This window comes from Anguilla rostrata, chromosome 8 (genome assembly GCF_018555375.3).
Source record: "Anguilla rostrata isolate EN2019 chromosome 8, ASM1855537v3, whole genome shotgun sequence".
NCBI lineage: Eukaryota > Metazoa > Chordata > Actinopteri > Anguilliformes > Anguillidae > Anguilla > Anguilla rostrata.
In genome coordinates, this window is record NC_057940.1 from 5,065,728 (window position 1) to 5,077,737 (window position 12,010).

The 12,010-nt window shown below is 42.4% G+C and overlaps 2 protein-coding genes and 1 long non-coding RNA gene across 7 annotated transcripts; all 3 read right to left on the reverse strand.

Annotated features, from left to right (window-relative positions):
• Nucleotides 1–17: 17 nt before the first annotated feature.
• LOC135260650 (uncharacterized) lies at nt 18–2,655 on the reverse strand. Its single transcript, XR_010331710.1, has 2 exons — nt 2,175–2,655; nt 18–714 (listed from the first exon to the last, which is right to left on the reverse strand). It is a non-coding gene; the product is annotated as an uncharacterized LOC135260650 (long non-coding RNA).
• Nucleotides 2,656–4,549: 1,894 nt separating this feature from the next.
• Nucleotides 4,550–8,723, reverse strand: LOC135260635 (zinc finger protein 239-like). Of its 3 annotated transcripts, none has more exons than XM_064346040.1 (4): nt 7,799–8,723; nt 6,929–7,102; nt 6,474–6,541; nt 4,550–6,226 (listed from the first exon to the last, which is right to left on the reverse strand). In XM_064346040.1, the coding sequence occupies exons 1-4, from the start codon at nt 8,067–8,069 to the stop codon at nt 5,033–5,035; spliced, it is 1,707 nt and encodes a 568-aa protein (XP_064202110.1). In that variant the 5' UTR covers nt 8,070–8,723; the 3' UTR covers nt 4,550–5,032. The 3 variants fall into 3 exon arrangements, with proteins under 3 accessions (XP_064202110.1, XP_064202109.1, XP_064202111.1); XM_064346039.1 differs by having other exon boundaries at nt 6,435–6,541; XM_064346041.1 differs by lacking the exon at nt 7,799–8,723 and adding an exon at nt 7,402–7,700 and having other exon boundaries at nt 6,435–6,541.
• A 156-nt stretch (nt 8,724–8,879) lies between these two features.
• Nucleotides 8,880–11,073, reverse strand: LOC135260642 (zinc finger and SCAN domain-containing protein 12-like). Of its 3 annotated transcripts, none has more exons than XM_064346057.1 (3): nt 10,665–11,073; nt 10,194–10,321; nt 8,880–10,110 (listed from the first exon to the last, which is right to left on the reverse strand). In XM_064346057.1, exons 1-3 carry the CDS (start codon nt 10,885–10,887, stop codon nt 9,037–9,039), a joined length of 1,425 nt encoding a protein of 474 aa, XP_064202127.1. In that variant the 5' UTR covers nt 10,888–11,073; the 3' UTR covers nt 8,880–9,036. The 3 variants fall into 3 exon arrangements, with proteins under 3 accessions (XP_064202127.1, XP_064202128.1, XP_064202126.1); XM_064346058.1 differs by having other exon boundaries at nt 10,539–11,073; XM_064346056.1 differs by having other exon boundaries at nt 10,617–11,072.
• Between the last annotated feature and the right edge of the window lie 937 nt (nt 11,074–12,010).

Consider the following 12,010-nt stretch of genomic DNA (forward strand, 5'->3'; position numbering starts at 1 on the left):
TCTTCTCGCACTGTGAGCAGCTGTGAGGTTTCTCCCCTGTACCAGTTCTCCAGTGGATTCTGGTCTTTTTGCTGATGTTTGAGACTGGATCTGTGATGTTCTCAGTAATTCCTATTTGCCAGTCTAAGGGCTGCTGCAGCGGTTGCCAGAGCTGCGAGGTTAGATGATCATTCATCGAGAGCGGAGGCTGTCTGTACTCTGTCTGCTGTGTGCCACCAATCTCAGATCTGTTCTCTTCACTGTATGAACACTGCCCACCTGCTTCCTCTTTCACAAGAACACCATCTGCAGCATGAACCTCTTTCCCCAAGGAGGATAGTGTGCTTCCAGAGACTTCCATTGTGGCAGGAGCATGTTGTAGTTGTGTGTGAATTGACAGATTTTGTGAGCACTGTTCTGTAGTGTCAGAACAAACTGCATCACATGTCTCTATGTCACTGTCATCATGTGTAAAGGACGTCCACAGCTGACTGTCTCTCTCATACATTACATACTCAGAGCCCAGATTGTTGAGTCTTCCTGCACTGTGTTCACATCCTGTCTGATTGAGTCTCTGGGCTACATGCTCTTCCTCTTGCTCTGCCTTCACCGTAAATCCAAAAACAGGCTGCGTGTTGCACGTCTGTGCAACACATTCCTCTTCAAACTGCTTCTGTTCAAAGGGACATCTCTCTCCAGCATCATCACCACAAACTACAACTCCTGTGGGAAACACTGGAGCAAATATTAGTTTTACTAATTCAGTAACTAGAAAAGTGCTACCCAATCCACATCTTTTTACTTTCCAATATTAACACAAAGACTTTCAACCTGTGAAGTAACAGGTACAGTGATACAGGTCAAATAACTCATGCAATAACAGAAGATGACTCCTCTGAAACAAATCCTACTGAGAATAAGTCTGTTTTAATCAGGTAAAAGATGTTTTTGAACTTGTTTTTTTTTTTTTTTTTTTTAATCCATGCATGCTATTTTTAGATATCAGTTTATCCTACAGAAATTTTGCACATATGGAAATCTGCTTGATACCAATTTTCAAATAAATTGTAAGGATTTGAGTATCTTTTTTTCCCTCCTAATTTGAAAAGTAGCTATCCTATTTCTTTCCTAATTTGAATTGTCCGAAAGTGTTCATAAACCAGGACTGTGACACGGATTCCACGGTCAAAATGTGTATGTATTCTCCTGACTAATATAGAAAACGTGCCAAAAACCAATGCAATCCATTGCAACGGGATATAAATAAATGCAATACATGCTTTCCATATACAAAAACGTATATGGACATAGCCTACTCTAAACAGACAACGTTATGCAACAGCAGGAAACGGCGACCGAAAGCAAAAACAGCTGTAGTTCGGTGAGCCATTAAGAACAAAAAAAGCTTTGACAGGTTGACTTAGCTAAAGTTGTGTCATCCGGTTACGGCCCGCATATTATTATTATCATTATTATTATTATTATTGCCAAGATTCGGAAAAGGCCGTTAAAGAAATAAAACACTGTTCCTTGCATTCCCATCGGCCGCGTTTATGGCAATCCCGGGTCTCACAGTGTGAATACACGCAGATCGCGTCCCTTGGGCTAGACTATTTCAATGCGACAAGAAAACTGCATTTCACAATTTAAAACAACATAATCACATATTGTATTTCAGTATATGGATTTTTAAAACAAAGTACACAATACAGCCTAATACAATGCAATGTGGGTTTTGCTTTTCGTTGTGGCGCGATTAATGCGCATCATTGTGGAAAACCAATGATCACAATGTAGCCTACTGCATTTCGTTATGTTTGGTTGTTTGGATTTCACTTTGGCAAGTTTCCATAGATTAGAAGGTCATTGCTAAAAGTATTAAATCGGTTCACGATTAGGCTACTGCGCTGAACTGAATACACCCTGCACTTTGTTTTTCAAAATGAGAATTATATTTAAATCACAGGATGTGTGGTCCGGGTAGGAACGGTGGCATCTCGCTTAAATCTAGCCCAAATATGATTATTAAATAGTGTATGAATGTTTATTAACCTTTATTTCATGACGCATCTAAATGTATTCTCTTCGATAAATAGGCCTACATGTAAAATAAATAAATTACATTATAAACAAAGAAGTATAGCCCAGGTCTCACTGGAAAAATATGATATGATTCAAGCTAGTGTCAAACATACCTCCTTCTGCCCCTCCAAACTTGTCCTCAACCTGGACTCCAATAGAGCGGCTCTCTCGGGCTGCCGCGTCTCGCGCCGTCCTAAGCTCGCTCTCCACCTGCTGTAGTTTCCTCCTCAGACTGTCAATTTCTTTATGGCTTCGGGATACTTCCAGATGCAACACAACGGACCCATCTTCAACAAGTTTGCTTATTTCGGCCACAGCTGCTTTGGCTAGTACTTCCATAATGGAAGCTATCTGTTTCTGAAAAGCTACACAATTCTTCATTTTACCCACGATTAAACACCACCTTTTATTTTTGTACTTACACGTTCTGTATCTTTGTCTTTTCTCCCCAAGAACACGGCCAAATACAATGTGAATTGTGAAACACTTCTGTGGAAGCTAGCCACTGCAAGCCCACAAATAAGGAAAGTACTTCCCGTAACCACTAAAGCGATAAATTTCAAAATAAGAGCTAGGACTCCTAGAAGTAATTGTTTTGTATTCTAAGCCAAATTTAACGTACCTGAACGTGCTGTCCTGAAACTATAACATTATTTGGTTATTGAATCTGTTTGTGAGCCTTCACGAATAAATCTAATAATTTTAATCATATTTGTTACTCCCATATTTGGCAGAAGTCTGTCAGCAGATACAAATTTTGATGTACTTGGTAAAAAAAGCATTCTAACTCAATAAAAGGGGTTATGCTGGAGGTCAGAGGATAATGTAAATACGTGCAATGTCACCCCTTGAACTCCAAGTCCTAATTTAGCAGTTCATATATCACCAGGTCATAATCTCAAGGTGAGGTTACTAAAAACCCTTAAGTAAGGAAAATGTATGCCCACTTCCAGTAAGGGAAACTTTGAAATAATTTCATAACCCTCCACAACTATCTAATAACAACAACAAGAACAATACTACTACTACTGCTACTAATAATAATAATAATAATAATAATAATAATAATAATAAAGGTGACAAACTGGCATAATCATTACTAAAATCTTTAAAGCCCTATGGACGTGAAATTAGATGCTGGTGTCTAACAATAATGTTGTCTTAAATTATTGCTTTTATCAGTCATTCATTCCACGGGTAGGGCTATAACACTTATACCATTGTAAAGGTTAGACTCTTCGCACTTTGATGCAAAAAACCCATCTCAATCGGCAAAACCACAAGAGATAACAAAATAAATAACAAGGTGGTTCCCTTCCCCGAAGGAAGGCTGAAATTGACATCCCAGATAGACGATTGTGGTATTTAATAATCCAATAACTGTTCACAACAAGTCAAACAACTGCTAATACTACAACGATGGTTTTGACATCGCCAAAATCCCCCTCTGAGTCATTAGCAATTGATCCACTCTTTGTACACAGGCTAGACAAAGTCATTATGCATTATTTCCATTGAGCTGACAGTTTTCAGGAGCACTTGAAAAGCAAAAAACACAGTGGGTTTTAAGGGGTTAACTGGGCTTCCAGCTCCAAAGACGTATGTTCGAACCACAGGCGGGGTACAGCCATTCTACCCCTATGCAAGGCATCTAACCTGAATTGCTTTGTTAAACATCCAGCTGTTAATTGTGCAATTCCCTCTGAATAAGAGTGTGTGCCAAATGTTTAAAATGCAGTACTAATAATCATAATAAATGGTATTATACAAATTTTTATGCAGTGAGTGTAAATAAAAAATTATTAAAAGTACATCAGCCATTTTAAGAGCTACAGAGGGACTGCAGTCTAGTTATAATGGGTAAGGAACTGGTCTTGTAACCTAAAGGTTGCAGGTTTGATTTTCAGGTAGGACACGGCCTTCAGTATACAGTATGTCCAGCTGTGTAAAGGGATATTATGTAAATTGTTGTGTAAGTCGCTCTGAATAAAAATGAGAGCATCTGCTAAATGCCTGTAATGTACTGAGTGGCACTGAGGCTGATTGACAGAGGAAGATGCTTTAGCAGCTGGAAGAGCTTCCGGCTGAATGCGAGGATGGACCGATTCCCGGGGAGATCCAAAGGCGAGCAGGGGCAGCCATTAAGGTGGACAGTGCCCATTTCAGTCAGGATAAGCTGGACAATAACACATCTAAAAACGTTCTCGTCAAGAGTCTCGCAGGAGAACTGCAGGTTATGAGAATTTTTTTCATTGTTTTTAATGACAAAAATATGTATAAACATATCAACAGCGTCATATAAAAAGTGTATCAACACACACCGCACTTTAAATTATCAGTTACCATTTTAGATAAAGAATGCAATTGCTACAAGGAGAAAAAACTAACTTCAACACACTACAAGTTAAACATTTTCTCAGGATGTTCTACTCAATTATTAGGTCATACGCTAACTTTGGAGTCATAAGCGGAAATTTACCAATACATCTACACTCTAAGATGGCTTTATTAAAAGAGGTAGCAAAGGCTTACAACACATGTTATATACACGCCCAAATTGGTCAGAAATTGTTCTCTCCCTCTCCACCTGATGTGTGGTGAGCGTTCTGATGCTTGTCGAGGTGAGTTTCCCCCTGATCACTAGAAAGCACTTTGAGCGTCTGGAACAGTGCTGTATAAATGCAATGTTTCATTCATTCATTCATTAATCCAAATGGTAAATGGACTGCATTTATATAGCGCTTTTATCCAAAGCACTTTACAATTGATACCTCTCATTCACCAGAGCAGTTAGGGGTTAGGTGTCTTGCTCAGGGACACTTCAACACTCCCAGTGCGGGGATCAAACCGGCAACCCTCTGACTGCCAGACAACCGCTCTTACCTCCTGAGCTATGTCGCCCCAAATGCACATTACATGCACTGTAAGCACAAAGAAGGCAGTTTTGAGGTATGATATCAAATCTTCCACATTAAGTACAGAAAAATATTTTCTCTGTGTGAAGTTTCTGATGCACGTTGAACGTCTTTAAATCGGAGCAGGTCTTCCCACAAATGAAACAGATATACTCTCTGCCGAACGTGTCACACTGGTGGGCATTGCGGTTAGACGAGCAGGAAAAAGTCTTTCCACAGGAAGAACAGCCGTACGGTTTCTCACCTGTGTGTACCCGCTGGTGCCCTTGAAGGCTGCTTTTCTGTGAGAAGCTCTTCCCGCAGGTGAGACAGCTGAAGGGTTTCTCGCCTGTGTGAATTCGCCGATGTCTTTCCAAGTGGCTTAATCTATCAAATCTTTTTGCACAGAATGAGCAGATGAACCGCTTCTCTCCGATGCCACTCCTTCTTAAAGGCACGTTTCTCCTGGCGTTGAAAGCGCAGGCGCTCAGAGAAGAGCCGGTCTCATACTGGGAGCCTGAGTGTGGCTGGGCTGGGCTCTCGCTGCCTCTCATGTGTTTTACTGAGGGTCCATGTTGCTGCTGCTGCTGGGGCAGTAATGTCTGATTCTCTCTCTCCACTGTGTGCACAAGTCTCTCTCTGTACTGACCCTGCTGTGTGTGAATGGCCTCTGATCTGAGCTCCTCGCTGCAAACAGACGGCTTCTCGCTCATCTTATCAAACTCCTCAACATATGAAGGCCCAAAAGAGGACAGTGTGTTTCCAGAGACTTCCGTGGTGGCAGGAGCATGATGTAGCTGTGTGTGAATTGACAGACGTTGTGAGCACTGGTTTGCAGCATTAGAACAAACGGGATCATCGGTCTCTATGTCACTGTCATCTTGTGTAAAGGAAGTCCACAGCTGACTGTCTCTCTCATACATTACATACTCAGAGTCCAGATTGTTGAGTCTTCCTGCACTGTGTTCACATCCTGTCTGATTGAGTCTCTGGGCTACATGCTCTTCCTCTTGCTCTGCCTTCACCACAAACTCCAATCCACTGAGCTCCTCATCACCGTGTTCACACCTGTGCTGCTCACTCAGCTCCTCTGGGTCTCCTGCAGGTGTGGGCTCTGTATCCAGTTTCTTCCCATCTTCTACAGGTGTGCGCTGTGTTACCTGTTCCTCTGTTGTAGGTGTGGGCTGTGGGTCTCTGTAACACAAGTCCTCTTCCAGGCTCTCCTGCTTGATAAGAATTGGTTCAGGCCTGACCTTCTCCATGTGTGCAGACTGTAACAGAGAAGCCAAGAGATTATTGTGAATGTTGCCCAAAAAATCTGAGTCTGTGTCAATCCAGCCATTTTTCACTCACTCACTCACTGCAGTAGGCGAGAACTGTGAATTTTTGTCAAAAAAAAAAGCTAATTTAGCAGCATTAATGTGCACATAAAACACCTGAGCTGATCTGGTTCCTAATGAACAGCAAAGAAGAGCTCACCTGGTTCTGTGTGACTCCAGACTGTAAAGGTGAGTCTACCTGTTCCACACCTGCAGGTTCTCCATCTCTCCTCAGACTGAAGCTCCACTCCTGCCCAAAGACTCTTTCTGCAGAAAAAAAAACCATCACCCCAAATTTAGGATAGAAGAGTACAGGTGTCACACTTTTTTTTTCCATTAAGAAATCTTTTTCATGATTTGCAATAGCTCGGTCACACAAATGTAGTGTCTTTAAAACGAAAACGACACATTGAGGTGGATACACATTGTCACATCACAATCTCCTCAAACTCCTCACCACAAGGCATCAAATAGACCTGGGCCTGCATCACCCTAGCGCCAACTTCTGCTCACACCCCATCAGCTGTACTGGGCCTGCACTGTGTTCACATCCTGAGGCTCTGGGCTACATGCTCTTCCTCTTGCTCGACCTTCACCCCGCACTCCTCGCTTCACTGAGCTCATCATCACCGTGTTCACACCTGTGTTGCTCACCTAGTTCCTTCGGTTCTCCTGCAGGTGTGGGCTCTGTGTCCGGTTTCTTCCCATCGTCTACAGGTGTGGGGTGCGTTACCTGTACCTCCGCTGCAGGTGTGGGATGTGGGTCACAGTCGTTTACAAACAGCTTCCGATCAAAGGGAGGTTTCTCTCCATAATCAGCACCTACTTCTACAGTTTCCATGGAGGAAATCAGAATAAATATAATCAGGATTATTCACCCTACAACCAAATGTGATGCACTCAAGAAAACCAAAACAACATAATATATTTCATTCATCATAAATAAGTATATCTGGTCAGAATGCAGAAAAGTTATTTTCAAACAGGTTCTGTTCAAAAGTAGTCCCCTCTCCATAACCAGTATTGCCACCTATAACTCCAGTGACGAAACACGAACAGACTGATCAACTGTACTACACTACAGTAAATCGTTCTAATACAATAATTAAAACGATTTACTCCCGCACCACAGAACAAGCTGAGTACCATTTCGCTTAAACGTGTACACCTCCTTCGTAATGAGACCACTGGAAGTAGTTACGGTGAGTAAATTGTGGGGGAATAGTCGTGTATAGAGCTAGGTCGACTTCTGCTCGTGTGTAGCCAACATTCAGCTCGCTAGAAATGTTAATATATTGCATTCGGCCACTATTCACCGGCGACGTTAGCCACCGGACATTCGTAGGCTACAATTGATTACGAGTAATCCAGTAATAGTTACGTCATAGGTCATTATTAAACAATGATGCTGTAGTTAACACAAAGTCCATGCCTTCCTATATGACTGCCTTGTGAACCAATAAAGCACTCGGAATAAATTAAGATAAATGCAAACAGGCAGCCAATTTGTTTTTAAACACATACTTTCCCCGGCTCTTCTCAATTTTATCCCAAGACGTACGGAGCGACTGTAAACAGGCGCCTTCTCTCCGTGTCTTCCTGCTGTCCTCAGATCGCTTTCCAGGGATTGTACTTTCATCTTCAGCGATTCGATCTCGCTCTCTTTTCGACACATTTCCAAGCGCAGTAAGACAAATCCGTCATCAACAACTTTACTTATTTCGGCCACGGCTGCCTTACTTAGTATGTCCATGATAGAAGCTATTTGTGCCTGATAATTAACACAGTTAGACATGTTTACGACCACTTCACATCACATAGGTACTACAGTAAAGTAATTGGTTCATAAAACCCTGCCGACTTTATTAATGTAACTTAAAAAGCATGAATCAAAGAATGACTAAAACATGAGCAACTATAGCTCAGTCATGAATCGGATTGCCCGACCGAACTTAAAGGTAACACACAACAATGTTTTATTTCCGGGTCATCAACAAGACGCAAACTAGTGACGATTACTGTACTGATGTGTTACGTATGCGCTTATATATTGCTTATTAGCTTTCATTCACATAACAATCGCAACAAAAACACGTTTTAAGTGTGCAAAAATGCCACGTTACTCACGCATAAAAGCACTGTCTATAACGTATTAATTAAAATTGGCTAAATCTAGGCCTGCCACTAAAAGTATTGATATCAAAATGAGGAAGTTAGCCAATATTTTTTGTTGTATCTCAGCTCACACAAAATAAACAAGCTCGAGGCCTGTTCCAAAACAATACCTTGTGTTTCCTAAATTATTTCAAGCCCTGTGTTTTTTTCATCTAATCTGAAGAGAATGTGGCCATTCAAAGCTTATATGTCACATGGAAGTGACACATACCATTAGCAGATGGGTACTGTACTTATTTGGTCAAATTCTGACCCAAAAACATACAGTACATCCATAGGGAAAACATGTCTGGATAGGTTTCTAAGATTCCATATTTATTTAATAGGCCTAAATATTTGTATTTTTTATCTGTATGTATTACCCCCACCCCCTCCAAAAAAAGGCATAAAGAAAACAGTTCGGATAGCTCAAAAACCACAACTTGTAGAGTCAAAAAGATGTCATTTTTTTTAATTAAATCCAGCAAGGACTGGAAATTACAAAACGATGAGGGAAAAAAAAACAACGGTCTTCATTCATCCCCCGAACCGACCACCAGAACTTATGGCAGCGCTGCATTTTTAAGCACAGCGTCCTCCAGCGTCATTCATGCGCTGCCCAGCTCTCGCTCGTCCGCGTGGACCCTGTAGTGCAGCTTAAGGGAGTTCAGGTGCGAGTACGAGTTTCCGCACTCGTCGCAGCTGTACGGCTTCTCCCCCGTGTGAGACCTCTGGTGCGAGGTCAGGTGAGACGTGCAGTAGAAGCTCTTGCCGCACTGCGCGCAGTTGAAGGGCCTCTCTCCCGTGTGGATGCGCCGGTGTATCTTGAGGTAGAAGCGGGTGGTGAAGCTCTTGCCGCACTGCGCGCAGCTGAAGCGCTTCTCTCCCGTCCCCGCCCTCCTGTGGGGCTTTCCTCTCATCTCCGCTCGGGCCTGGGGGGCATATCGGTCCCTGTCGGGGGCATCGGGGTTCAATTCTGAAAACTGGGGCTGGGGCTGCTGCTGCTGTGACACAACGTCCTCATTGGTCGGTGAGCCCAGTCTCTTTCTGCGCTGACCATGCGGTCTGTGAATGACCTCTGACCTGAGCTCCTCGCTGCGAACAGACACAGACGACTTCGCACCCACTCCGAAAGAGGACAGCATTTTTCCAGATACTTCCACGGGGGCAAGAGAGTTCTGTAGCTGTGTGTGAACCGATAAAATCCGTGAGCACTGTTCTGTAGTGTCAGAACAAACTGGATCATCAGTTTCTATGTCACTGTCCTCTTGTGTAAAGGACGTCCACAGCTGACTGTCTCTCTCATACATTACATACTCAGAGTCCAGATTGTTGAGTCTTCCTGCACTGTGTTCACATCCTGTCTGACTGAGTCTCTGGGCTACATGCTCTTCCTCTTGCTCTGCCTTCACCACAAACTCCAGTCCACTGAACTCCATATCACCGTGTTCACATCTGTGCTGCTCACTCAGCTCCTCTGGGTCTCCCACCGGTATGGGCTCTTTTTCCTGTTTCTTCCCATGTTCCACAGGTGTGGGCTCATTGTCATGTTCCACTGCAGCAGGTGTGGGCTGCACTACCTGTTCCTCTCCTCCAGGTGTGGGCTGTGGGTCACTGTTGTCTTCCAGTCTCTCCTCCTTAATAAGTACTGGTTCAGGCCGGACCTTCTCCATGTTTGCATGCTGTAACAGAAGAGCCAACAGATTACTCAGAATTTTACCTCAGATTTGGGTCTGCAATTTTCTCTCTTTCTCTCAGAGCTCACCTGGTTCCTCATGATGCTGGACTGTAAAGGCATGTCCACCTCTTGCACACATGTTTGTTCTCCTCTTCTTAGTCTGAAGCTCCACTCCTGACTAAGAACTTTCTCTGCAATGGGAGACCGTTCACGCTCTGAAAGAGTTATTTGAAAATGAATGTTTGATAAAAATTCAATACCAATGTGGTTAAAAACTGAATTTTCTTTTTGGTCCAAAGAATCCATTAAATAATTATTTTAAGAAATAATCGTATCAATTCATGACTATACGGCATGAATATGCAGCAAAGTTTAACACATTCCAGGCAAACGTTTCATTTCACATGTGAATCAAGCTTTTAAAAAACTTACAGAGTATCACCAGTAACAAACATAAGTCCATACATGAGCCACTCAGCGTTCCCAAGAGGTTCAACATAAGTAATTCACCTCTCTCAGTCCCTTGTACGCTACAAACCGGAACAGAAAGGGACCGACCCTGCGAAAAACGCTCTTGGAGTCGTCGCGCGGTCTGCAGCTCGCTCTCCTTCAGCTGAAGGTTCCTCTTCAGCACTGCAATCTCCCTGTGGCTCCGAGAAATTTCCAACCGTAACAACGCGGCACCATCGTCCACGAGTCTGCTGATTTCAGCCACCGCAGACTTTGCCAAAATGTCCATGATGGAGGCTAACTCTGCATGAATGTCCAAGAAATTCGTCATTTTCCCTCGCAATCTCACGCAGCCTGCTTTAAATTCTGTATGTATGCAGTCTATTTTGTTGCCAAAGACATGTAGGGAAGCCGGTCAACGAGTTGCTTGTTTAGCTTACAAATTTGTTTCAGTTCGCAATAAATCTGAAACATGAAAATGCCCTCATCCGGAACTGTTTCCCTTGTTCCTATTTCATCGAACACATGGGAGGAGTCAGCGGAGACGAATTGTCGTAATCAATGGAAAACAGTCGCACCTCAAAGTATCTCGGCTTTTAGTTACATTTCAGCACTGCTCCTGTTTAAAGCGTCTTTGGTCAGACATTTATTCTTATTTTAATCAAATTCCATATTCATAATTCCAGATTCAGCAATAGAAAATCTTTATTATCTTTAAAAATGCAACCAAGCAATATATACAATATATATTTTAAAAAATTTTAAATAATGAGCTGTTAAAATTGTGGGTTTGTGTACCTTGTTTGAGGTCTTTATGTGAACGTATTGCCTGGCTGTTTGTTTTTGTGTATATCCAATTTGCAATAATAAAAAATAAAATTAAAATAAAAACATTTAGGCCACCTGCCATTTATAGGCCACGTGTCACAGGTTGACATAAAGTGACGGACCACCTGTCTGTTATGATGTCATCCAGGTGTACATACCTAATACCACCTGAAGTAGAGTCACTATAAAAATGGACTAGCAGTGGGGCTAAATCCTCATTTATTTAAGGATAACGGCTTGCATAGTAAGGCGACTACTAAATAAGCAGACTTGGGACAAATAGTTATTTGTACTTGGCTACTTTAAACTGCCAGACCTGTAAAAATGCATAGCATGTTAAAGCAAAACACCTGTTCACAGTATGATTGATTGTAAATCTAGAGGAAAATGTCAGGGTGATGTCACACTTGATCAGAGTTTAAAGACCTGACTCCCACATGAATCACCTCCTGTAGCCTGTAAGCGATCTATCTACATGTTAAAAAATGTAAATGGGAGTGTAATAGTAGTGTAGTGTAATGGGTATGGAACTGGTCTTGCAACCTAAAGGTTACAGGTTCGATTCCTGGGTAGGACACTGCCATTGTACCCTTGAGCAAGGTACTTAACATGCATTGCTTTAGTAT

Excerpts from the sequence above, each read along its gene's own strand:
- LOC135260635 (XM_064346039.1), bottom strand. The coding sequence starts at position 8,069 with ATGTCTAACTGTGTTAATTATCAGGCACAAATAGCTTCTATCATGGAC. Across the intron at positions 7,103-7,798 it reads ATTGAGAAGAGCCGGGGAAA|AAGTAGGTGCTGATTATGGA; the intron begins GTATGTGTTTAA and ends TGGAAACTGTAG. Across the intron at positions 6,542-6,928 it reads AGGAGAACCGAAGGAACTAG|AAAGAGTCTTTGGGCAGGAG; the intron begins GTGAGCAACACA and ends TTTTTTCTGCAG.
- LOC135260642 (XM_064346056.1), bottom strand. The coding sequence starts at position 10,887 with ATGACGAATTTCTTGGACATTCATGCAGAGTTAGCCTCCATCATGGAC. Across the intron at positions 10,322-10,616 it reads CGTACAAGGGACTGAGAGAG|AGCGTGAACGGTCTCCCATT; the intron begins GTGAATTACTTA and ends TAACTCTTTCAG. Across the intron at positions 10,111-10,193 it reads CCAGCATCATGAGGAACCAG|CATGCAAACATGGAGAAGGT; the intron begins GTGAGCTCTGAG and ends CTTCTGTTACAG.